Raw genomic sequence first — 26,150 nt, forward strand, 5'->3', positions numbered from 1 at the left:
TTAAAATGTGAGTGTAATGTTAGCACTATAGCTCACATAGCTATGCTAGTGTTGCTAACGTTTGTGTCCTCCTGTCCCGCTCCTTAATATTACATTGTTGGACACGTGCAGACTTACAGCGTACAGTGTCGGAGACAGCTCACTTGCATTAAAGCTACAGACACACAAATCTGTGTGTTCCCAGCACTTTTTAATTCCAGCATCAAGGGTAGATTTTGGGCAACACACTTCCAACACACTGTTGTGCAACCCCTGAGACATATTTAAAAATGTTGAAAAGAGTATAATATGGGACTTTTAAAACATAATTTAAAGTCTGACTATCCTCTGAAGCACACAGGCGGAAATCCCATTTTATTATTTCTATTGCACCGAACATTAACATGGGACCTCATGCTCCTTTGAAACATGGGGAGTTGGCAGATGCACTGTGGAAAAAACAAGAAGAGCGCGCAAGGACCAATGCAAACAAGCGAGGAATGCTCTCCATCAGTCTGAGCTGCTCCTCTTGCGCTCCCACTTGCCTGTTGTGGAATGTGTAATTTACGCCACAATTAAAGTGCTTGTGCTCGTGACTTTGATGACCGCGCTCAGCTGGCTTTTGAAAGACAAGGAGAAGGGAGGGAGTCAAGAGAGAGAAGGGGCAGAGTTGGTATCAAAGCACCAACATTAGGAATGTTCTTTCAACTATGAGGAAAAACAGCTGTTGAGAACTGCCCCTCAAGGTAAATCTTTTATTTCTTTCTCCTTTCCCCTGCTCGAACCGCAGGAATGAAGACACTATATGAAATAAGCAGCAATCACTCAGCCAACATACTGTAGATAAACACATACAAACATTCTAGAACGTTTTTTTGCCATTCTATATACAGATATTATTGTCGTGTCAAATATTTACCTTAGAGTCCCTATACTGTATAACAGCTGCCATGTGCTTTATGTGAATTGTGGTCAACCTAACTGCACATTTCTCCCCTGAAGGTGTAACTGTTTGCACCTCTTGTTTAACTATAGCAAAGCCACAGTTGGCTATAATCTATTTTATTTGCACAGTAGAAAGTCCAACTTTAGCTCAAAGGCAGGCAAGCAATTTATGATGTTTAAATTAGGTGGTAAACAGCCTCTAAATGTTTCTTTTCACCACTATTTTTGAACAAACGTTAAAATTATTTGGTCAACTAAGTCATAACTAAATGGGAGACTCTCTTACTGTGTCATACTGGAGATGTACCGTCACGCAAATTCCAATAGCTGATGTTTTGCCATAGCTGACATATCTTCTACACGTTGAGACTTAATGAACAGTGCCTCTGCTGGTTGCAGCCCAGTAGTGCACTCCAATCCACAATTCTTAACTATTAATGACTTGAATATTATCCACAGCCATAATACACTCACTGGCCTCAACATTAGGCACACCTGTACAATACAAAATGGTGTGCAAAATGGTGTTTTGGTTAGGATACCTTCAAAAGAAGGTTAAGAAAAAATAGAAACAACCCCTCAGTTTGATGAGGTGACCTTTGACACCACTGCAAACAACAACCACAATAATAAACATACAGTAATCCCTCGCTACTCCATGCTTCCAATTTGCTCTATCACGGTTTTTCAAAGCTATATTAAAATATAAATCATGACCTTTTGTGGTTGAGTACGGCTTATTTTTGTCAAAAACTGTGCATATTTAAGGAAGTTTTACATATTTTTGTGCCTAAATTAAAGTGCTCATGACACCAAAACATCTAACATATTTCCGATGTTAGATGTGTGCTCGGATGTTGACTTTTGTTAAGTTTTTGTCACTAAAAACGGTCTCTTTCTGTATTCTTTAGCAGAATGCAGAAGTGATGTCACACCCGGGACGCACCCTCCATTGCTTCAATTGTTTTTGTGTCGGGGTGGCTCATTTTTGGTGGAATTTCTGTTGTTGTGAGTCATATTTTTTGATATTATGCCTGAGCGTCGCGTGGCAGGCTTTTGCTCAAACGCACGAGCAGAAGGGGTAAGCTTGTTCATTTTCTTCTACTTCAAAAAAAGTCTTCAACTACCGAAGAACAATCTGAAATGTCAGATGTCTTCCATCACTCTGTTGCTGCTCCATGGCTGGACTGACAGCCGAAAGGGTTCAGGGTGTGATGTCAAAACCAAGATGATGGTTGTCGCTGAGGTGTGTGTCCAAATTGTGTCAAAATAACTACTTCATTCCACTCCTATTTCATAGTTGTTTATTTATCTATGACAGCAGTATGACAAAAAATGTTTTATTAAGTGAGTACTTTGATTTTGTTCTTGTTTTTTCCAAACATTTGTTGATGTCAAGAGCACTTTAAGCATTTTCAAGCATAAAAATGGCTAAATAAATGAACTAAAATACAAATGTAAGGCATTCAGAAGACGCATTCAAAGACGCTGTGATGATATGTAGTTTTCTACACTGGTCACTAGATGTCGGAACAACGGGCTTCTATTGCAGGTTTGAATGATCTCCCAACAAGCACAGTAAAGCCTAACACGGGCTACTGTAGCTAGCTGTAGCCCACGCCGAGCTAAAACTCAACTCTGAACCCCCAACGTCACTTCAGCTGCCCTAGCACCGTAACCACATTTACAGTAACACACACGAGTCTTATTTATGTCTTAAATGGCTTATTTTCTGTTCTTATGTGTACTATATTGGGTAATACGAGGGTAAAGGTGACTATAAGGGTGCTATTTCATGTCCTGAGGGCTCTAATAATGTTACAAACCTATTTAGAAGGTCATAAAAAGGTTTTTATGCTCTTAACTCCATTTATAAATAAGGAATCTTACTTTACTTATCACGGTGGGGTCTGGAACGAGTGAATTGCGATAAACGAGGGATTACTGCATTGTTAAATTCATATCTTCACAATGTTTTCAGTCAAAACATCTTCAGAATAATTGAAACAAAGGTACTTATAGTTGCATTCCAAGAAGAGAAACGTGACAATGTGATGGACACTGTGTGGTCTGAGTTTGGACACCTTTGTCCTGCTGTCATCTTGGTTTGTGCTCGTGTTCAGACAACAGCAGTTTGTTGAGTTTGATGACAATGTTGGCAAAGTCAGTGAGCTCCACAAAGTCAGAGGTGATGATGTTGACCCCGCCCGAGCCCGGCCTCTGAATTTCCACCCAGGACATGATCGCTGGGAGGTTTCTGGTTCACAGAAGAGAAGAGATTAGATCCGAGTCTGCTCTGTGTACACATGCACCACTTCACATCTTTGGACAAAAATCAGGCTTCGCTACATATCTTAAAATAAAGTCTGCAGCTAATAGGCTAACCAAGCATGATAGCCTGTTAAAATGTGAGTGTAATGTTAGACACTGAATTAGGTCAGATAAAAACCTGTTGAAAAATTCCACTGCAGTACACACACACACACACACACACACACACACACACACACACAAATGTAAAATATTTCTTGTCACTGGCAGAACAAAACCAGGAAGTCAGCGTGTTTATCCAAAGGCGATAAACAATCCCGTTTCCTCAGAGGTGCCAAATTAGGCCACCTCTTGTCTCACTGCAGCATCAGTTCATGGTTTGATTCATCCACCATTACTGGCTGGGTGTTTCTAGTTTTAACAGAAGACGGGTTGACATTCCTTGTCAGCATGTATGGATAAAGAGCATTATAAATAATTCCTAATAGGATAAAGTGATCATTGGATATTTTGGAGGACCTAATCAATCTGGTTGTAATACTTGCTATATGGTCAAAGAATAAAATGAACAGCTCCTTACTGTGGGAGTAATCAATAGGCCCCAATACCTTTGTCCATTCAGTGTACCTAAACAAAGAGCTCCTGCATATATTTCTGGTACACAATACCCCCGAATCACAAACTTCTTACTTTTCCACCAAGTAATTGCGTAGACCCCAAACAAGACCCCTCGCCACAGTGTTGACCCGGGGTGTAAGAATGGCCTGGGAAACGTGAAAGGATCCCTGCTGGGCTCTTTGCTTCAGTGTGGATTCCAGGAACTAGATAGAAAAAAGTGAAACACCAGCTTACATGCAGAAGCTTCATGCCCAAAACATTATTATTTCTTAAATATTAAAGCGAAAGAAGACAATGGTCAGTATCAATTGATAAAATGTATTTCTTACAAACTTTTACTTGTATATAAAATGCTTGCATTTCATATTCCAACGAAAATTCGGATGAACAATTTAAGTAATTCAACTAGAATGACACGCGTAACAAGCAAGCCACTTTGATGCGCATGCGCTGCTTTTCTTCTCCTTCCAAATTTCCTGGTGGTGTTGGTGTGCATTAGCCCCACCTTTTCAACTAAATTGTATTCATTCGTCTTCTTTTCTTTAAAAAATGTCTATATGCATGTCCTGTTTGTAATTGCAATTAATTAAATTAATGAACTAAAGCCCAACGTGCTATTTTTCGAAGGTTTTTTCGAAGGTTACGACCGATCCTTCACTGCGCATGCGCTATGTAACCGGAAACAAGATCTGGCGAGAATCGGATGGACTGAATGCAGCATGGGTTTCGCTTCTGTAACTTGGTAAGTAACATTTAACAACGACTAACAAACACAATTAAAATGAAGGTATGAAATGAATTTTATAAAAAAATGGCACACTTTCGGTTTAGTAATGTGCAGATAAATAAAGTCCCCTGCACGGTTGACAACTGCGTTGTCACCACTCTTAGTTAGAGCGATAATACGTAAGAATACCTAAGTATTAACTATTGTTTTGAAAACGGAAGCATTTATGATACATCATCAACTCCAGTTGTTTGTGTCTTTGTGTTTTCAGTGACTAACTTGTGGAAATATATGTAAGCAACCACGTAACTACTAACCAAACATGACAGACTACTAGCTAATCAGCTGCCCACTTGCTTAAAGTGTAACATTGGAACTTCAGCATAATACTACTACACACTAGATTACTAATATAATGTAATTATATGGATTTTAAAACATTGCTATGTATTATAAGATGTATGTAAATTAGGGGTGCTCCGATCAGCTGGTTTTTATGCTGCCGATACCGATCATTCACCAGTGGAATCGGCCAATACCTATCACATAAATTATGTGTAAATTTATCGGCATTTAAAAGCAAGTATCGGCAGAAATCGCCCGATACTGATCGGTGGCCGAGCACCCCTAATATATGTACATTTTACATATACACATACAGCTAATACAGTGTTAAATGTACCTTGTTCATCACCAGTAATGCTAACATTTCCCTTTTTCTTTCAGTGGCATGCTGCACTACTACGTCGTCATTGTGGTTGTAACGCATGCACTGCAGATGTTGATGGGGAGCTGACAAATGGAAGAAAAGTACTCCCTTGGGGTCTCTGAGGTTTGTATTATAACAAGACAACACTAGCTTTATCTTGTTTGTAATTAAAATGTGTGTAAACCCAGTGAGTATATAAAATAAAATGTTTGAAATGTGTTTTTGTGTGTATTACAATGCATTACCTGGATGAGCTTACTGGGTTCAGTGGTGTTTGCCCAAGGTGCAGGGATCTTGTTGCCAGGCCACATGACAGGGACACCCTGAGCTGATGGATGATGGTAGAAAACGATTACCTGTAAGGGGGGAGAGCGTGTTAAAACCTTACGATTAATTAACGACTGGAAAAATGTAACTTGGTACGGGATAACATGATGCCAAGTCAGGCTATATACCGGTAAGTGATTGCTTTTCCTTGCATCATAATCAAATGTTTATACTGTACTGTATATAGCTACACACATTTAGCAATGCTGCCCTCTGCTGCTGTTATTTGTGCAAATCCCGTCTCTTCTTGACTTGCCTCTTGCCAAGTAAGTCAGACACAGATTAGGGTCACTAGAGTGCAATTTAAATCACTCAGACGTGAAATTTGACAGTCCTCACTTTCTAAAACCAAAATACATGGATGTGAATGTTTTTACTGCCCCTTATCTTATTCAATTGTGGTCTTTCATTAAATAAGCACAAGTAAGACTCCAGTATAGGGTTACATATGTGAAAGGCACTGAGTTTTAGTGGTGGATGAGTCCAGAAAAATGAGTTTAAATGAAGCCCCAAGGGGACCAATATCCAAGGCAGGTGAGAAGATGAAACGCGTGTTGATGGGATGACTCTCCACTAATTCCTACCTAAGAGCGAAGTAGCAAAGTAGCAGGAATTACTTCATTACTGTAGTTAAATACACTTATGCATGTAGAGACCACTAATAAATGCCACATATAGCTAAAAGCACTAAACAATTGATTACTGTATAGCTTTTTTAATCCACTTGTGCAACTGTTGTATTCGTAATTTGAAGTGATGTGGTGAGGACTTCACCTGGTATTTCCTCTCCCAGAGGTAGTCCAGAGTGATGGCCTCCACGGCACAATTCTTACAAAGCTTACTACCAAACACTTCCTGGAGCGTCTTGATAAGGTACACATGGTGATCCGGGCCCATCGCGTAGTAGTGGTTGAAGTCCAAGAAGATCACCTGCGTTAAACACCCAATCGTTGACCTTTTGAGGTGGCGCTGTTCTACAGGAACTCAACTTTAAAGATTGTATGAAACATATAAAAGTCAAACCTCTATCTCTTACCTCTTTCCTGTGCTGGCATAAGAAGGAGTTTATTTCGATGAGGCCATCCCTCACCTTTGGAGCAGCGGAAATCATTGAATTAGTCATAGTGCATCAATTAATGGAGCAAAATTTAAACTGAAGCAGGTGAAGATTTACAGTATCCCATACATTTCAGCCACCATTATTAGCACTTCTCAAGGTACAGTATTGTATAAATAAAACATGGATAGTCAGTGTACACTTTGTATAGCAGATTTGCTATCCACTGAAGATGATGCAAACGCTCAGCCAATTTAGTCGAAATAGCTGGCAACACAAGTAAATACCAAGTAAATTTCCTTCGGTTATGGTGGTGATACTGTCATGGTTTACATGAGTGCTGCCAACACCTTGGAGCTGCGGTTCATTGAGGGGAAACTAACGCAAATGCTGCTCACACTAAATACAATGGTGTGAACAAGTGGTTGCCCTAGGCCTGTCACGATAACAAGTTTTGCTGGTCGATAATTGTTCTGCAAAAATGTCGACGATATTCGATAATTTTGTCATTTTTTTTGTGTAATGCACATTTGAACCACCAGATGGTACTCAAGTATAGTATGTATAGTATGTGAGCTTCAGCCAGTCACTTGCTTGACACAAGTTCTGACCATTTTTCATTATTTTTATGGCATAATGCGAGTACATCGTAAATCCAATAAACAAGAGTATTTATTATAATCTGAATGTTTTAAATACAAAGCATTAAATAAACAATAAACAAAAAAGGCAAAGATTCGTACTGTCTGTCAAACATTTGTCACGTTTTCAGAAATGTTTGCTTTTCCACCGTATTGAATGGTTGCATTTCTTTTGCAGTGTGGCGAGCCATACTGTGAGTGCGCACCATTTTGCTTGTATTTACTTTGCCGACCAAACGCCTCAGGAAGCGGCGTTTTTGTACAGTACTGTATTGCGCTTAACAAACAAGTCTGTTTACAGTGTACTCCTGTCATTTTGCGAAATCAAGTGCCCGGACAAAGTACCCGGCTCGTTGTCGACTCACCGTACGTGCATTTTTTTTATTGATTGCAACTGCTAAATAACCCGCCATGGAGCCAAAGAAAGTTGCTAGTGCAAGCAATGTGATAAAGAAAGTGTGAGACACGACAGAATTCGATCTTATGTATGGGATGTCTGCATCAACAATGAGTTTCATCCATTGTTACATTGATCTCTGCATGTAAAATGATAATTACTCTCGATTAAAATGTATTTTTGGTCATATATTTTTATTTTATTTATTATTTTGTGTGGAATAAATTGGCTCTTTTTTCGTATGTTTCCATTTTCATCTTCTGACCTTCTAGAACAAATTCATGATGAAAACAGAGGTTCCACATTTGGACGTGTTCACTGAGGTGGACCGACTTGCGTTGCCAGCTATTTAAATCATGGCGGTGTGTTGACTCTTTACAGTACAATAGTCAGTCTATACCGCTACACAAGCTGTACACGAACTACTCCAAAGTATATCCAAGTTTCATTTCTACAGTGATGTCCCTTGAGAAGACACTATAAAACGGTTGCTGAAATGTGAGGGCCGCATCTTCACTATGAGCAGCCCACCTTGTGTCCAAACAGACCATGGATGAAGAAGATCTCATGTCCTGGCTCGCCTGGTTTGGAGGAGACCCTGAGGTCGAAGTAGCGAATTCCTGCATCCAGTTGCTCCTTAAATGTCAGGTTCTGTGGAAGTATGCCAGCTTATAAATAGTGTAAACCCTCTAGGCCAAAATGGTGCAATGTCTACCTGTGTCATGGACCACTTCACCATCACCTTCTTGGCTAAAACACTGAACATGGTTGCCAGGTACTTGACATAGACCTTTTGATCAGGACCTACTGGAGCACGCACGTCCACCCAGTAAGTAAAAGAGTCATGGGAGCCTGGAGGAAAGATGAAGACGAGTAATGAAAATATGGATGGCAGGTGTACCTAAGGCTTTGTCCCGTAACGTTCGTCAAGATGAATTAAGAGGGAGGGGGGCTTACCTGGAACCGCTAGGTGTTTGAGGGGCATGGCACTGAGCTTGGCGGGCAGCGAGCCCATCCAATCGGCGTTGACATTTCCGATTCCAGCTGGTCGAGTCTTCATGCCTGTCCAGAGAATGGCCCAAACCACAAAAAAAAGAAAATAACTCCTCAGGAAACCGCTCTACGGTGCCGGTGCAAAGCTTGTAACATGCCCCCTCCAGCCCGTATGAGTTTAAAACTAATAGAAATCATGTTGGAATGCGATCCCAGTTCCTCCAGGTCGAGTTCTGGTTTTCTTGGACCATGCACACCTTCATAGAGGTGCGCGTTAACGACATTAGTAATCCTCTTAGGGTGAAATTCCACTCATTATCCCCCCACCCACCCAGCTGCTTCTTATCCCACTGTGCGTTAGTGAATGCCATCTTCACATACATAAAACTTGAGGTGACTTTTTAAGGAAATTTCATGGAGTGCGCAGACAGAGCTAAAAACTAAAAACTCTGACCTAAGATCTGATTGAAAAAAACCCACACACATTGTGACATAAGGCGCTCTATTACATTAACGTTTATAATCCAAAACTATAATTTATCAATGCCTGCGTAGTCCCCGATTTGAATAGTCATTGTTTTACTCGTAATTATCAATCACATGAGACTGTAATGATGGGGGCTCTTGGTTTGAGTTTCCCTTACTTATTGCTTAGTTGCCCCCTCATGTGGCGTAGTGAGGCATGGCAAAGTGAATTTTTTACCCGGAGTTGCCGCATTAGCTACAATGACAAGTAAACATTACAAGCTGCTAATTGCTGAAATTGAACGACTGTTGTAATCATCTATTTCGTATGTAGGCAGTTTGACGTCGATAACTAGTATTTTTACTCTCGCTTTTGTTTTCTGATGAGCTTTCTCGGCCACCATCCATTTCACACTGCGGTTACCAAAGCAGGAAATGGAACAACAGCAAACATTCGTGTTTGAAAAGGTTATATATTCCCAATATTCCTGAATTGAAAAACCAACAATACAATATTTAGCGTAGTATTATGATGTGAAATGAACATTTTATGCCGAGATAGTGTATTTTGGTAGCCTAGTAGTGTAAAAGAAACACCAAATCCCACAATGCACTGCGCGTCACCCGGACAGGATGGAGTTGTTGAGTTCGTGTGTGTGTGTTTCCATGGAGAGCAGACAGCCACACAAGCACACACGCGCGTCTTATCGTATGAGCTGGGTTTAGGAGGTTTTACACCCTGCGTGAATTCTATCAGAAAAAGTGTCGTTATCAGCAGCACCAGCAGGAAACAAGGACAGCAACACCCTAAAAACGGTGAGTTCAGTTCAGTTCAGTTTAAATGTTTGAGCGAGCGAGAGGTAGGCTTGTTGAATGTCTGGACCAGCTGTCAAAAGCAGGGATGTCAACCACAAATGTTTCTTTATTTTCCTCTCAACATATCTCAAAAAAATATCTCATGTTTCATATCATTTTGAAAACAGAATTGCCAGGCTTTTACTTTAACCTTGAAATGTGTGCTTCACTGTAGTGAAATAGCTTTCAGATGCTGACGTTTTCAGTTGAGTTTCCATGCAATATAATTGACCTTGATTATCCACCTCATGTCACGTGACATGGATGCATCTTAATTCCCTTTAAATCCCCTCTAACAACAGGTTGCCATATGTGAGGGCGGAGTGCAGGCCAGCTGTCTCTGGCTGTCCTTCTTGCTCATTCACAGTGCCTGAATAGGGACCGCATTTTGAAAAAATTTAATGTGAAACTCTACAGGCATTTTATTATTAAACCAACATGGCATTCTTCTTCAGTTGCTGCCTGTAGTCAAAGGTCACACTCCAATTAGCAAATCAGCATTAAACTTAAAAAAAAAAGTCTTATATGGCAGCCAATATTCATTGACGAAAATGACTTTTTTACTGCAAAGCTGGAAAGTGAGGACTGTCAAGTGACACTTAAATATTTGCAAGACAATGCAAACCCTGGTATTATCTTCAAGAATATATGGCACTACTACTGTATATTCACTTGTCACGTTACCCTACCCTCGAGGCTGAAATCAGATGATATTTACATATTTAAATCAAAAAACGATTAATCTATTACCACGATAGTTGTCGATTAATTGGGTAATCTAACCATCTATTAATTGTTGCAGCTCTAAAGCAAATAGTTGTTGTTTAATTTAATAAGCAATTAATCTGACAAGCAATTAATTGTTGCAGCTCTAGCCCTAAAATGTTTATTCTTCAAAGGCGCTAGTAATAAGCCTGTGTCTTAGTTACTAGTACCCTTTAGGACCAAAACAGAATTAGCAATGGACATTTCAGTATTATTTAAACTAGTGTTGCTCTTTTAAGAAAACCCAAGAGAGTTTACTGTTTACAAGGTTGTTTGTGATCACTGTTGTCTCACTCCAATCCTCTTGCCATAGTGAACTGCCATAAGCATGGCAGTGATGTAATAACCTATTTCCATCTCTGTTGGCCTAATCTGCTGAGAGTGGCTATGTCATCTCCTTTGGGTGTGCACGTCGGAGCATCCCGGTGTGGCACCGCGACAAATACGAGAAGCAGCCCGTGTGATGTATCACGCATTTGTCATCAACCTGTTGCCTGACAATCGAATTTCCCTCCAGCAGGCTTGTTATGGCGGACTGCTAACCAGTGGCGACCCCCATCAGTCCTTCCAATGGGACTCCACCTTACCCCTCCCTCCAAGATGAATTTTGAAGCTTTGCCACATTAAAACAACTTTCCTGGAGAAGCACAGATGAGTCGCGACTATTTTGCCGAGTCGATGAAGCTGATGAAAGCGTCGTGAGCCATGATGAACCGCTACACCACCCTGAAGCAGCTGGGTGACGGCACCTATGGCAGCGTGCTGATGGGGAGAAGCAACGAGTCTGGAGAGCTGGTGGCGATTAAACGGTGAGGACGTTGATTATTTGATAAGACTAGTAGCGTTGCGATTAAAGTGATAATTTTGCATTGGGGCAAGTGAGGCTACGCCCAAGCACATTGTGAAAAAAGCTTGCAGTCGTGAATCAAATGCAAAATGAATGGGTTTAAGTAAGTATAGCCAACTTCCTGTGCCTGCCATCTCTCCCTGTCCTTTTTCAAATGTATGGTTGCCAAGGAAACAGAGTAATGACAACCACTGGCATGTGCTCGATAGTTTTTTGGGCCAGAAATAATTCTGCCTAGCAACAGTTGGCCTCACGAACAGATAACTCGGAAAAACATTGAAGTCTGGTTTTAAAAATAGGAAACGCAAACAAAAAGAACACCAGTTTAAAAAGTGTGATGGGGGGGGGTCTGGGCAGACAAAATAACAACCTTATAAAAATAAAGAAAAATTAGAGTAAATAAAAGAAAAATAAACCCATGCTTCCTCAGCTTTTTTTAAAGGCAAAATTATTAGTATATAGTGCATTTGGGAAGTATTTTTTTCCTCACGCTTCGACACACAACAATAATAATGACATAGTGATGTGTTTGGTTTTTTTTTTGCAAATTTATTTAAAAAAAATAAAAAAAATAAAGGCTAACTAATCACATGTACAAATGTATTAATTGAGCATAATATAGCACTTAAAAATATTAAAATAAAATAAAAATATTATTTAAAATTAAGATAAAATGAAGTCTCTCAGAGTTGCAGTGCAATTTATAAACATATTTGGAAAAACCAGGATTACTTCTGATATGTTATGAGCATACTGTATGTATTATGTTACCTGTGCAATATTGGAAATGATTACTTATGAATGTAATTATTATTATGTAATACATCATTAATGTATGGAAGGTTATTGAACATGCAGTATCCAACACGCTTTCAAACGATGATAGTTTTGATTGCTTTCCCTAAACTTATTTTACCCCATCACCAAGGGTAACAAAGATAATAATAAAAAGCTTCTATGTCTTTGTGTCAGCGGGGGTCAATAATACATGAGATACCCAACAAGGTGTCCGCTGCTTGCTTGATTGTTTGGTTACCATGTAAGACAATACATGCGGCGCGGTGAAAGGGAGTGAAAGTAGAAGCGGGGGGAGGCGGGGATGTGTCAGGTTGCTCTCATCGTGGAAAGGGATGACCAAAGCCGGCAACACGCTGTGTAACTCTTGCATAATTCCATAAGGTCTAATATTCCTTTGAGTCATGTGTGAACAAGTGAGGTTTCAGTGCAAATGGATCATGCAGACGTGGTTTAAAAATGATTTTATATGGCGTACATAGTATGATAGCTTTTTAGAGGCCTGCTGTCACTAGAAAGAGCAGAGATCCGATGTTTAATATTTAACTGGCAGCAGTGGATGCCATTTAATTCAATGTGTTTATTAATCATGTTGTGGAGTGTTGTGTTTTTCATATCTTCAAAGCTTTTTTAGCTCAGAGAGGATCAAAATGAACAAAACATCACCCCATAAGATGCCTCATCCAACCCAAACAACAAATGCTTTATTCCAAGATGTATTCTTGACTGTGTAACGCAAATGAGCGCTAACCTTTCACTTTCTTTCACAGAATGAAGAGGAAATTCTATTCATGGGACGAATGCATGAACCTAAGAGAGGTGAAGGTGAGGATGCTTTGAAGCTGTTCGGTAGGGGTGTCACAAGATCTCGCAAGATTTCTCATTCAGAATGTAACCCTGTCTCGTGGGCACCAAGCCTGGGAGGATAATAAATTAATGAACTCATTCAATACCAAAGACCTTTTTATACATTTTTATAAACCTGAACGCCCAATCCCAACAACGTTTTTTTGCGAATGAGGCAAAAAGAGGTGATGACACAACGCCACACTCATGGATTTCACTTCAGAGCAGTTTGGAAGCCATAAAAACGACCACGAGGTGGCAGACGTGCATTCGATAACAGCTTGGCGGAGATCTTGTGTACAGAAAAACATACATGACAGGCAGGAGGAAGTAAGAGAGCATGGGGGAGTGTAGCGTGCTGAAGGTGTGATTGCAGGGAAATTTTAACGCAGACGCGTGCACACACACAGTTAAGTTCCAAATGTGAAAATTATATTTGTGAATAAATTGTTATTTGATGTAAAACAACCCCTTTTTTGTGGTGTTTATGTTGGTATAGTTTAGATATTTGAGCTGCCACAAAAGCAAAAAATATTTGGGTCAAAGTGAAAGTTATGCTTGAAATGTATCTTTTCACAAAAAGCTGGTTTTCTCCCTTTTTTAGTTGGGAACTGATATTTTCCTGAAACTTACCTATGTTCGACTGCTGATTACTAAAGAACGGAAAAAGGGAGAAACTAACTTTTTTTTCTGATGAAAGACGAGAGTCTAATCTTTCTTTTGGTAGGTTCCATGTTTATATAGCCGTCGAACACAATATTCTGAAAGATCAGTCAAAATCATCAAAAATGGCCGGTATTGAAAGGGTTGTCTTTTGAAAAATGTCTGGGATTGAATGAGTTAATTAATCACACAATAAATGAAAATGATCTGTATAATTTTGCTAGCTTCAATACACTGCCATGCGCAATCGTGTCTGTTTTCTTTGTCTCCCGCGTTCAAACAGGCAGGAAGAGAGTTCACTCTGTGCATTGGTTTCACTATTGTGGCGCAATTGTTCCATAGAACAACAACATGAACGTAGTGAGCCCTTTTTTTTCGCAGTCAGCAGCCTCTTTGTCTCAATGAGTGGAGGCGGGGCTGGTAGCATGCACACAGAGTGCAGAAGAGTGTTGTAATTGTTAGACTGCAATATTGTCATATATTTTTTCATTGTACTTTTCTTAAAGGTAATGTTAAAATCTTGCCTCGTAGACACAATCTTGTGCATCGTCTCGAGAGTGTCTCCTGACACCCCTACGAAATAGCAAAATTACGTACTAACATTACAATATTCTTTTTTTTTTCCCAGTCGCTGAAGAAGCTGAACCATGCAAATGTTGTCAAACTGAAGGAAGTCATCAGAGAGAACGATCACCTGTACTTTGTTTTTGAATACATGAAGGAAAACCTCTATCAGCTCATGAAGGACAGGTAAGAAACAAAAATAAAATGCTCCCTCTGTGGTAGCTTATTACACTACAGCCTGGTTTATGAGTATTCTTTGAATTTTATGTTTCCAGAAAGAAATTATTCCCTGAGTCAGTGATAAGAAACATAAGTTTTCAGATATTACAAGGCCTGTCCTTTATTCACAAACATGGTAGGTGTGTCCCTTTATGAGTGGCTTTTCACTGCAAGATTTCCTCTCATATTCGAAATCCGTTCTTGCATGACATTTGAGATTACTTGATGAAATCTTGTCATTTGAATCCTCCCTCGCCGCTCTATTTGATCTAACGCTCCTGCCTATTTCTATCTAGAGTGGTGTGTTTGCCCCCTTCCTGCTTTCTTTTTTTGTATGTTTGTGACACTTAAATGTTTCAGATCATCAAACAAATGTAAATACTAGTCAATGACAACACAGCAGAACACAAAATGCAGTTTTTAAATGAAACTTTTTATTATTTAGGGAGAAAAAAAATCCAAACCTACATGGCCCTGTGTGGAAAAAGTGAACCTAAAAGTGAACCTAAACCTAATAAGTGGTTGGGCCACCCTTAGCAGCAACAACTGCAATCAAGCGTTTGTGATAACTTGCAATGAGTCTCTTAAAGCGCTGTGGAGGAATTTTGGCCCACTCATCTTTGCAGAATTGTTGTAATTCAGCCACATTGGAGGGTTTTCCAGCATAAAGCACCTTTTTAAGGTCATGCCACAGCATCTCAATAGGATTCAGGTCAGGACTTTGACTAGGCCACTCCAAAGTCTTCATTTTGGTTTTCTTCAGCCATTCAGAGGTGGACTTGCTGGTGTGTTTTTGGATCATTGTCCTGCTGCAGAACCCAAGTTGGTTTCAGCTTGAGGTCACCAACAGATGGCCGGACATTCTTCCTCAGGATTTTTGGTAGACAGCAGAATTCATGGTTCCATTCATCACAGCAAGTCTTCCAGGTCCTGAAGCAGCAAAACAGTCCCAGACCATCGCACTACCACCACCATATTTTACTGTTGGTATGATGTTCTTTTTCTGAAATGCGGCGTTACTTTTACGGCAGATGTAATGGGACACACGCCTTCCAAAAAGTTCAACTTTTGTCTCAACAAACCGCAGAGTATTTTCCCAAAGGTCTTGGGGATCACCAAGATGTTTTCTGGCAAAATTGAGATGAGCCTTAATGTTGTTTTTGTTCAGCAGTAGTTTTGGTCTTACTCTACCATGCAGGCTGCTTTTGTCCAGTGTCTTTCTTATGGCCGCGTCACGAACACTGACCTTAACAAGCAAGTGAGGCCTGCAGTTCTTTGAATGTTGTTGTGGGGTCTTTTGTGACCTCTCGGACGAGTCGTCGCTGCGCTCTTGGGGTCATTTTGGTTGGCCGGCCACTCCTGGGAAGGTTCAGCACTGTTCCATGTTTTTGCCGTTTGTGGATAATGGCTCTCACTGTGGTTTACTGGAGTCCCAAAGCTTTACAAATAGCTTTATTACCTTTCCCAGACTGATAGATTCAATTAATCTCAGTGAAGTCATGTTTTAACAGGGGGGGGCAATCACTTTTTCACACAGGGCCATGTAGGTTTGGATTTTTTTTTCCTCTCTTAATAATAAAAAACTGCATTTTGTGTTCATTTAAATTTGGTTGATGATTTGAAACATTTAAGTGTGACAAACACGCAACATCAAACAGCACCAAACCACATGTACCTTTTTGTTTGCTAAATGTCTCGTTATCCCTCTTTCCTTCCTTTTTCTGTCTTTCTGGTTAGAGAGAATAAGATGTTCTCAGAGAATGAAATTAGGAACATCATGTTTCAAGTGTTATCTGGCTTGGCTTTTATACATAAGCACGGTAAGTAGCCTCACTCTGTCGCCGCTTCCTCTTTCCGACATAGCATGTTTTGGGTGCATTAGTGAATATCAGGGGTGTCCAAACTTCAGGGCTGCATGTAGAAAATCAAAGGATGCGGGGGGCCACTTGGATATTGTTATGTATTTTTGTATTTTGTAAGAAAACTAAAAATAACCTTTTATATACACAGTATTTAAAGACAAAGCTTTGTTTTATTATTAGTTCCTTACAGAGATGTCACGATCCCAATCTGGGGATTGGGTTGATTTTTCCTTTTTTTTTTTAATTGATCAGAAACTGGGAATGATCAACCCAGCCAACTTTTACGTCAGCTGCTTTGTTTTTCCAGCAGGCTGGAAAGAAAACAAAGCTATGTCAGCTGTGTGGATGTACTTCTGCATTCTAAATGAAAATGAAAACATTCTAGATTTAATGAAATAAGATTTCTAAAAATGTGTTGTGGTGTTTTCTGTAGTTACTTGCTAAAAACATTTTCAGTTCCATAATCTATAATAACATTGTCAAAGTACTGGCTTCGGACGCGAAATTGGATCAGATCTGAGGCCAAAAAATTGCAATGTGATCGGAGGCCGAAGATGCTGATCGGGACAGCGGTAGTTATTAGCGTTACCATTTCAGCATTTGGGTTTTTTTTGGTTTAATTTTATTTCTACAATGTGCCGCAAGCCAATTAAAAAAAACAACAAAAAAAACAAGCTGTGGGTCCGAAATGGCCCTCGGGCCGCACTTTGGACACCCCTGGTCCATATACTGTAGTATAGTAGCTAATCATAACTGTCAGTACTATTACAAAATCTCATCTAAAGGTTTCTTCCACCGAGACATGAAGCCGGAAAACCTCTTGTGCATGGGCCCAGAACTGGTCAAAATAGCAGATTTTGGACTGGCCAGGGAGATCCGCTCCAAACCGCCCTACACCGACTATGTTTCGACAAGATGGTGATGAACACTTCTCTGTTATTGCTCTCATGTTGGCTTATTTATTTCATTAACTTCTCTGCTTATACTTAGGTACCGAGCACCTGAAGTTCTGCTCAGGTCATCGACCTATAGTTCTCCTATCGACTTGTGGGCTGTCGGATGCATCATGGCCGAACTCTACACTCTCAGGCCTCTTTTTCCTGGGAACAGTGAAGTGGATGAGATCTTTAAGATCTGCCAAGTTCTAGGCACTGTCAAGAAGGTGAGGCAAATATGCAGATGTTATCGTAGTGACCAAAATATGACATTATTTTCTTCTGGAAAAAAGCCTAAAAAAAGAAAGGGCATCTTATATTTGGGCTCTAGATTTTATTTTAATTTTAGGATAGTGGTGGATCAGTGAAGCAGAGTCATCAAACAACTGACAAGCAGCTAAGAAATGATTGCTTATTTACTTTTTTCTTTTTTTAAATAATTACTAATTACTGAATATAAGACAACACTATAAGACATCACTATAAGTGTTGTCTTATATTAATCAGCATATAAAATAGCCCTGAATATAAGACACTTATAGTGACATATATATATATATATATATATATATAACAACCATTCACACTCACATTCATACCTATGGACAGTTTAGAGTCGCCAATTAACCTAACGTATTTTTTTTTGCCATGTGGGAGGAAACAACGTTTTTAACTCCGCACAGAGATGTCCAACAGAGTTTTGAACCCAGATCTTCCAGATCTCCCGACTGTGTGGCGAACATGCCAACCAGCAGGCCGCCGTGCAGCCTGAAAATAAATATGTGAAAGAAAATTCAAATAGTAGTTGCATGTAGTGGATTAAATGGCTGACTTTTACAGTATGTCCACTAATTGCTTACCCCAAGACTGCGGGGATAGGCTCCGGTCCCTCTCGTGACCCTGAACAGAATAAATGTTGTAGATGAACGTATGGATGGACTTTTAAGCATTTTGCCATGTCCAATAGGTGGACTGGTCAGAGGGCTACCACCTGGCTTCAGCCATGAACTTTCGCTTCCCTCAGTGTGTGCCGACCCCCTTAAGGACGCTCATTCCCAATGCCAGCAGTGAGGCGATCACTCTCATGAAGGACCTTTTGCAGTGGGACCCCAAAAAAAGGCCGACTGCAGTACAAGTAAAGACACCAGCCTCGCACTTTCGTCTCCCTTTTTCTGTGTTTAATATTCTTGTGACCGCTGTCCTCCATAGGCCCTACGGTACCCATACTTCCAGGTCGGCCAGGTCTTAGGGCCTCGTCCTCACAGCCAAGAGGCCCAGAAGGTCCAGCCCAGACAGATAATCCGGAAGCAGGTCTCAGAACATAAAGTGGATCACGCTTCTGCTACCAAAGCCTCCGAATCCTCCCCAAGAAACCTCCAGCAGCATCAGCCTCTTAAGCAGATCACCGTGCCTCAAGCGGAGGGCAAACAAGGAGGCCTCAGCCATGTCGTGAGTCTGTATTTGACGTTTGTCCTTCACAAAGTAATATTAATGTGGTATTCTGGGATCATTTCGACAAATGTAATCAGCCCAGATGTCTGCTTGTAGAAGGCGGCATCAGTTGGCAATGAGAACAACGTTGGCGGAACCGGCATGGTGAAGAACGGCAGACGGCGCTGGGGCCAGACGGTGGCGAAGACCGTAGATAGCTGGGATGATTCCGATCCATCAGACACGGCTGCCTCTCACTCCAAGAAACCCAGTTTGGGGAACTCCGAGGAGGAGAGGAACTCGAAGGAACCTCGGCCGCCGTATGTACTACAGTACAGCAGCTCAGCTGGAGACCATAGAGAAGATTTGAAAAATGCATCGTGTATCTCAGATTTCTGCAACTATCTCCTCAAGGGTCAATACTGTAAAAATGAAATGTGGATATACCGCTTGAGTAGTCAGAGTACAGCAGTGTTTATAGCAGTATCGAGTTCATTGTTCATGCTCTGGATGCATGTGTGCTCCCAGCACTGGGGAGCTGTGGTTAATTGAGCAGAACATGAAGTGCTTTCCAAGCTATACACTGACTACTCTAAGACTGTACTGCATTCTGCATGGAAACTGTTAGCCCACATTATCTTTTTATTGTTTTTCCACACAGGGCCGTAGAGCAGAAACCTCTTTATTCCTTTAGTACAATTACCAAACTGCCTAGCAATGTTAAGGTTGGTCCAATAGATCCTAATCTACCAGGATCTGCAGCACGACAGCATTACCTCAGCCAGTCGAGATACCTACCTGGTAAGACTGCCATCTTTACAAACCTGCAGCAAATGTTGCGTGGAAGTTGCATGACTGCACGTGTTTTTCAAGGTTTGATCGGCAAGACATCAAGTGAAAAGGAGATGATTGGCATGACGTTACGGGACTTGTGGGAGAACTCCAACACTGCAAATAAGCCTCTCGCTCCTATTGGAGCTGGATTATCTACCACCAGAGCCCACCCAGGTATGAAACGTTATGGTCGCATAACGCGGGAGTGCTGGATTTGTACCGTGCAAGATTTTAGAATTTTAGAAGCCTCATTTGCTATACATTAGAAAGCTGGCTTCTGTCAGTGCACCCTATTATCCTCTCTGGCACAAAAGAGGCCCTAAATGCTAATGATGCAGCTAATGTCTCCCGAGCAGTAGTTACAGGGTCCATTGAAAAAGCTGTGTTGTCGCAGTGAGCCTAAGTGTCTGCGACTTTAGAGCTCTCTAGAATTCATTTGTCATGTAGACAGACACACAATGTCGCTCCCCGCTGTGCCCCCTCCTTCCCGGGCCTTCGTGTGCTCACCCCGTCTCTCCATCTCCATTGCTTATTCATGAGATTAAGGCTGTGGACTGTAAAACAAGTGTTCCTTAAATGGCTCTCATCTACACCTCCTCCTTGCCCATTTGTCCCACCCTCATACACCTGAACACAGATACATTTGTTTTGCTTCTGCTCACCTGTTACCCATGGTCACATGCTCTGCAAACGTTCTTATTCTCATTCAATTTCGTTTCCTTTCTCTTCCCTTTGTCCTTTGCGCTACCTCTCGGTGTGACGCGAGAAGCCTCTGTGGAAAGCACACCAGAGAAAACCGTTTTTCAGGAGAGAATACGGGAGAAAATTGATGTTTCCAAAGGTAATTAATGGAGCTGTACTTTTTTTTCCTGTCGGTTACGTGTTTAGTGTACAAACAGTGCAGTCGGTGGGATAGCTGGAGGGTAAACTGAGATAAACTAACAACCAGCATGGCTGCTGATGCAACAAGCTTCATGTATTCACTCAGTGACTTAACATGTGAAAGATTCCAGCCGCTAGGAGCGCCGCAGGAGGAATGGGGTTCAAAAACACTTACTGGAGAAAGAACTAAGAGCTCCAGTCAATTGCACTACAACAGCAATGGCTTCATAGGGGAACAATGGTGCATTTGACTAATGACGCTGATAACCATCTTCTGACTGTTTATGAAGCTCTTTTGACTCTGTCGCTTTAAATGTTGAATGACTTCAATCGCTTGTTCTTACTTGTCTTTTGGGGTCCAAGAAGCTCGCTATTTATCACACATGCACCGAAATTATTTGTCCCAATTAGGGGAATCACAGTTTTTAGGGTAAGCATGAAAATCTATAATGGACACTCAAAATCTTTGCAATTTACCTTCACCTATCTGACTATAATGCTTAAATAAAATTAGAGAGGGGCCACCGAGCTTTGTGTGGATCCATGAAACTGGTTTTGTGGTGCGGGCAGACGCCTGCTAGCATCTGGCATTCAGTAACGACGAGTTTACGATCCTCAAACTTCACCGCCGTGTGACGCGCACATGCTATGATGAAAACTCAAGAGCTTCGCAGTTTACCTTCGACCAACCGTCTACTGTAGACCGGTCAAGTTTGGTCTTGATCAGGAACTTCCCCTAGGAGGAGTTTGTTGTAGTATGTTTGCTGGAATCTGCGAAAATTGCAGCTTCAAAGCCAAAATGTCTGTTTTTGTTGACTTTTTTGTTGAATTCGTTTTCAGGGAATTTTGTGAGCACCAAGTATAACCTGTCTGGTGGCTACATCCCTTCGTTTCAAAAGCGAGAAGTGGGCTCCGTGGGACAGAGGATCCAGCTTGCGCCTATCGCCGGCCATCACACAAGTAAAGACTACTTTCATGTGTTTACACCAGGGGTGCGAGGATGCAAGGGCCTCTTTAATATTTTGTAAACCAACACATGTAAATATGTTGAGAAGAAGGAAGCCTTGGAATGATCACTTTGCTCCCATAATATTTAGATTTTATTCGCATAATATTAACGTAACGTTTGGGGAAATTTCTGTTAAATCATATTTATAGCGCGTGCCACGTGCCAATAACAAAAACAGCCGTAGGCCGCACTTTGTACACCCCTGGTTTCCACCCAACAGACTATACTTTCAGGGGAAACATTCCAGGGACAGTTTTCTTGCATCTTCCTTTGCTTGTCTGTTTCTTTCACTTGTCCATCCTTCTTTCAGTCAATCCTTCCTCTTCTCCTGAAATTAAAAAAGACAAAACAAAACACGCAAAGCCCAAGTCCGTCTCATCTTTGAGCGAAACTAATGAAGGTATTGGTATTTTATAAATAGCTGTTACGATGATTCAAGGGGGCCCTAGCTGTAGAGAGTAGTCACGGAAATGAGACATCATTTGTTATGATTTCCCAGTAGCTTTACGTATAAAACACTGACATACTGGAATTATTATTGCAGATTACGAGGGATGGAAGAGGAGGACAGACGTCAGAAGTCAAGTGGTGAAAGGAAGTAGCTACTCCGCTCTGGGAAAGACTTCCGGGAATCTCATTTCCCGAGCTCCTGCCGTCCAGCCGGTCCATGGTAGAATAGACTGGACTTCCAAGTACGGTGGAAATCGGTAGTTGTTTAATTAGAAGGTACAATTACGCTTAATAGACGCAGCGGATGAGATCCAATACTGTAGAATATGTGCCCTTCGTGCTCCAACAAGCTTCAGGTAGGAACCAGTAGAGGACAAGCTGCTCCCCAGGCGGGACTTTGCACACCTCTGAGCTGTTGTGACAAATGATGACATCATTTTATTCCTGCTGAGCTTTTTTGAAGGCAGCGTGTCCCCCAAAACGAGAGCCAATTCTACTACCTGTATGAGAATTTAGATCATTTAGCTTGAATTACATTGCGGCAACCAGCGTAGTTCATATTCCAGTTTGTACACCTTATGGTATGTTTTTGTAAATGTTTTATACAAATAAAGAAATAAAGTTTCTTTATAAACGTTGGTGATTTATTTCACTTTCTTCATAGAAAAATTCTTTTTACATACAACAGAAATCTCACTGACGTTAACTAAATGGTCTGTTTAGTGCATTGCGATGTCCTCGTTATCATCATCATCATCCGGACTGCTGAGGTTTGTTGAGCAGCGCCATGCTCAGCTTGCCCACCATCAGAAGACTTGAAAGAAGAAGAAGAAGAAATGTACAGTACAGTATATAACTTTTGACAGAAATGCTTCAGAAACTGGTCAAAGTCATCTGAAGACAGGCTACCTTGCACCCGCCATGAGGCCAGCTGGCATAAACTTCCTGGATCCATAGAACCTTTTCCCCATGATGCCCGTCAGTGCACCTGCAGTACCTGGATGACCCCATGTAACATTACTTTTTAGCTATACAATAACACATGTTGAAAAACAAATAAATCCCTTACCAAGAGACAGCCAAACATTACTGGGGTCATTGGAGACCTGATAGGCGCCAACACCTGCAATTCCGCCAAAAAGAAGTCCAGCAGCAAGAGAGGGAACACTGCCTGGAAGAAGCAACACAGAAGACATCTTTGCCTGCATCCTGAGCATCAAGTATGGGTCAAGTATGTCCTCACGGTTACCTGCTTTCACATAGCCGATGACCCCCCCTGACGCCACCAGGGCTGCATATCCATAACCCACCCAGTCCACAGACATGTTTCACAGCTGTCACAGGAAAATAGCATTCAACTCGAGTCGTTTGCACCAATAAATACCGCAACACAAAATAATAATTCCTGACTAATTCAGCTAAAAACGGATATAAAATTGCCTCACAAAGAAAACGAAAACACAACAGAAGGAACACAAATGCTAGTTACATAGTGAGACTGTTGCGTAGCTACACAGATAAGACCAACCGCGTTTAACATGTGGAAAACAACAACGCATGACATTTATTCACAGCTACACACGTTTTAACTCCAAATAACTAGCATTAAAACTCCGAGAAACATTTATATAAAGATGAAATGTCGGAACACAAACATCAACACAACCTTGCTCCTTCGGGTTTGTCCTCTGTCGCTAGCACCTTGTTCCCCGCCGGATGTAAAAAATTGTAACAGAGCAGAGTTTAGAGCGAAGTGCACGACGGGAAATGTAGTTTTTACGAGTAATAGCCTTTAAACTGGTTTTGTACAATGAATCTAATCTTGTTATTTAACTTTGACAAACCGATTACATTTTTAAAAAACCGTAAACTTAAAAATGTAAAACTTAAAAAATAGCAGCAGCTCGTCATCGTAAATGAGAATTAAACTGACTAAATAAATTATAAAATACATTTAAAAAACGATTGATAAAAACTGATACTATGATAAAAAAATTGAACTATGATAAAAAAGATCTTCCTCTATTTAAATAGTTTTAATTCTTATGGAGTTATAATAAGTAATTTATACACAAGTAACTTAAAATATGCCAAACTAAGTATTTTATATATTAGAATATATACAAATAAATAAGATTTATTGAGTTCCAAAAGACAAAAACATTTCAGTAAATAGAAACGAATTCTTGTATATTTTACATCGTTTCAAAATGTAAAAACTTTATTTTGTATTGTTTTCAAGCCTTTAAACATGCATTTTATGTTTGTAAACAACATTAAAGCACACACGGTTAGTTGGAAACATACCCGAATCTTTCCAGACCAAGAAATAAGGACACACATGCCTTGAAGTATCCTAAATTCCCATAGATTCTACTTAAGTGACAGATTAATTTTGTGTAATTGCGATTGTTTTTCTTTTCACAGATTATTCGGTGGTATTCGGCTTTCGGGCGCGTATTAGCAACTCTTCTGCCAAAGGTGAGTATATGACGTCATGTCCTTTAATGTTTAACCACAAGATGGCGCCAAAGGATCGACTGAAGCTGCGTTTCTGGTCTTCCATTTATAGCCTTTTTGTCGTTACACTTTTCTGCCGAAGGGGGGCGCTCGAATACCATCATTTGCCAAAGCATAGTGCAAATGCGGTCGCTCAATATCACACACTCAGAAAAAAAAGACATTGTAGGTGCTACAAGAAGGTATAAAGGTATGGCACTAAGACCATGATAAGTCAAGCTATTGGACAGTCTTTTAAATGTTTCCAACTACTTTGACAAATAAACAGCTTGCTTATAATTCCATAGCGATAGTAGAAAAACTACAAACAACAACACACGTGAGTAAATACACACAAAAACATGAATTAGCACTGTTCTAATAATCGTTTGAATATGAATGGCAGCATGCACGGGGCGCTTGAGGTGCACTTTTTGACGCTTATTAAAGACAGCTTGCAGGTTTAGGAAGACATAAGATGCCTCAGGCCTGCTGAATAACAAGCGGCAGCAGACAAACAGGCTGGATATTCAAATAAGACTCTGCTAAGTAAAAAAAAAACAAAAAAAAACTCAATATTTATGTGTGATGCTACACATTTTGTTTTTAGCCCACTTTGAACCAGATTAGGTCTTGAAATAGGCCTGTTTTAAATATTAATATATACTGTATATCCTCAAGAGAGAGGGGGCAGGAGGAAAAGCAAGGAAACATTTGAAAAAAGATCAATATTATAGCAAATAATGCAAAAAAAAAGCGGCGCCCATTATTATGTATGTAAAATGAGCGCTCATTCACTGTTGAAGGGTGTGTGCATAACAAATAAACAGCTGGCTGGAATTTTGCTGTATTTGCAACAGTGAATGAACGATATTTATATATTTTATGTCAATAACATAAAAATAATGTACATAAGGCGCATCCATTTTTATTGCCAAAATTATTATGCCTGGAAAAAAGTGATTATAGGACAAAAAAAGCAGGATTTTAAGAGAAGTACTGGTTTGTGCAAGAAAAACTCAAAGTACACACACGTCTCACTCGCTGAAGTCACTTTTAAATCCACTCCAACTCATCCCCTTCTCGTCCACACCCGCCCCTAGTACGCATGCGTCACCAGGTATACCCGTTCTTTTTTCTTTTTTTTTTTTCTCCCCCTCCTAGGCCAGGTGAGACGATCTAGTCCCGGTACAAAAAAAAGTACTTTGGGACCTGAGGCTCCATGAGATAACACGATCGCACTCGGGCGCAAAACAAAGCGGGTTAAAAAACAGAAGAAAAAGTCGACGAAGAAGGAAAAGAATGTCAATTATGGGCAAGATGGGGGAATGGCAGGTATGTGCTGCAGCTGCTTTACACACAAGAGAGTAAAAATGCGCCAAGACTGTTAAAAAAACTGTACATGTGTCGGTTGTTGGAGATTTTTTACTTTAAAACGCGAATAACAGATGCGAGTCATTATGCTTCTCTGCGCGTTATATGCTATCCCTTCGTGTTTGTTTGTTTCTCTTAATGGTGGACAAGCAAGTTCCTCTCTCGTGCTGTCATTGTCAAACAGTTTCATT

General features: G+C 40.6%; 3 protein-coding genes across 5 annotated transcripts; 1 reads left to right on the forward strand and 2 right to left on the reverse strand.

The window, feature by feature from the left end:
• Positions 1 to 366: 366 nt before the first annotated feature.
• On the reverse strand, positions 367 to 8,926 carry plcxd2 (phosphatidylinositol-specific phospholipase C, X domain containing 2). Its single transcript, XM_054765679.1, has 8 exons — positions 8,629 to 8,926; positions 8,387 to 8,523; positions 8,203 to 8,322; positions 6,613 to 6,666; positions 6,351 to 6,506; positions 5,495 to 5,605; positions 3,886 to 4,016; positions 367 to 3,181 (listed from the first exon to the last, which is right to left on the reverse strand). The coding sequence occupies exons 1-8, from the start codon at positions 8,729 to 8,731 to the stop codon at positions 3,022 to 3,024; spliced, it is 972 nt and encodes a 323-aa protein (XP_054621654.1). The 5' UTR covers positions 8,732 to 8,926; the 3' UTR covers positions 367 to 3,021.
• Positions 8,927 to 9,774: 848 nt separating this feature from the next.
• On the forward strand, positions 9,775 to 22,695 carry mak (male germ cell-associated kinase). 3 transcript variants are annotated; one of them, XM_054766223.1, is made up of 16 exons: positions 9,776 to 9,945; positions 11,267 to 11,558; positions 13,162 to 13,216; positions 14,529 to 14,650; positions 16,421 to 16,503; positions 17,331 to 17,463; positions 17,536 to 17,707; positions 18,448 to 18,615; positions 18,690 to 18,929; positions 19,029 to 19,231; positions 19,573 to 19,712; positions 19,785 to 19,919; positions 20,515 to 20,586; positions 21,468 to 21,587; positions 21,947 to 22,036; positions 22,181 to 22,694. In XM_054766223.1, exons 2-16 carry the CDS (start codon positions 11,455 to 11,457, stop codon positions 22,345 to 22,347), a joined length of 2,004 nt encoding a protein of 667 aa, XP_054622198.1. In that variant the 5' UTR covers positions 9,776 to 9,945; positions 11,267 to 11,454; the 3' UTR covers positions 22,348 to 22,694. The 3 variants fall into 3 exon arrangements, with proteins under 3 accessions (XP_054622199.1, XP_054622198.1, XP_054622196.1); XM_054766221.1 differs by having other exon boundaries at positions 11,270 to 11,558; XM_054766224.1 differs by lacking the exon at positions 21,947 to 22,036 and having other exon boundaries at positions 9,775 to 9,945; positions 11,270 to 11,558; positions 22,181 to 22,695.
• An 11-nt stretch (positions 22,696 to 22,706) lies between these two features.
• Positions 22,707 to 23,815, reverse strand: tmem14ca (transmembrane protein 14Ca). The gene is made up of 5 exons (XM_054766225.1): positions 23,753 to 23,815; positions 23,336 to 23,420; positions 23,156 to 23,257; positions 22,996 to 23,083; positions 22,707 to 22,900 (listed from the first exon to the last, which is right to left on the reverse strand). The coding sequence occupies exons 2-5, from the start codon at positions 23,409 to 23,411 to the stop codon at positions 22,840 to 22,842; spliced, it is 327 nt and encodes a 108-aa protein (XP_054622200.1). The 5' UTR covers positions 23,412 to 23,420; positions 23,753 to 23,815; the 3' UTR covers positions 22,707 to 22,839.
• Between the last annotated feature and the right edge of the window lie 2,335 nt (positions 23,816 to 26,150).

The sequence above is a fragment of the Dunckerocampus dactyliophorus genome, chromosome 21 (genome assembly GCF_027744805.1).
Source record: "Dunckerocampus dactyliophorus isolate RoL2022-P2 chromosome 21, RoL_Ddac_1.1, whole genome shotgun sequence".
Classification (NCBI taxonomy): Eukaryota; Metazoa; Chordata; class Actinopteri; order Syngnathiformes; family Syngnathidae; genus Dunckerocampus; species Dunckerocampus dactyliophorus.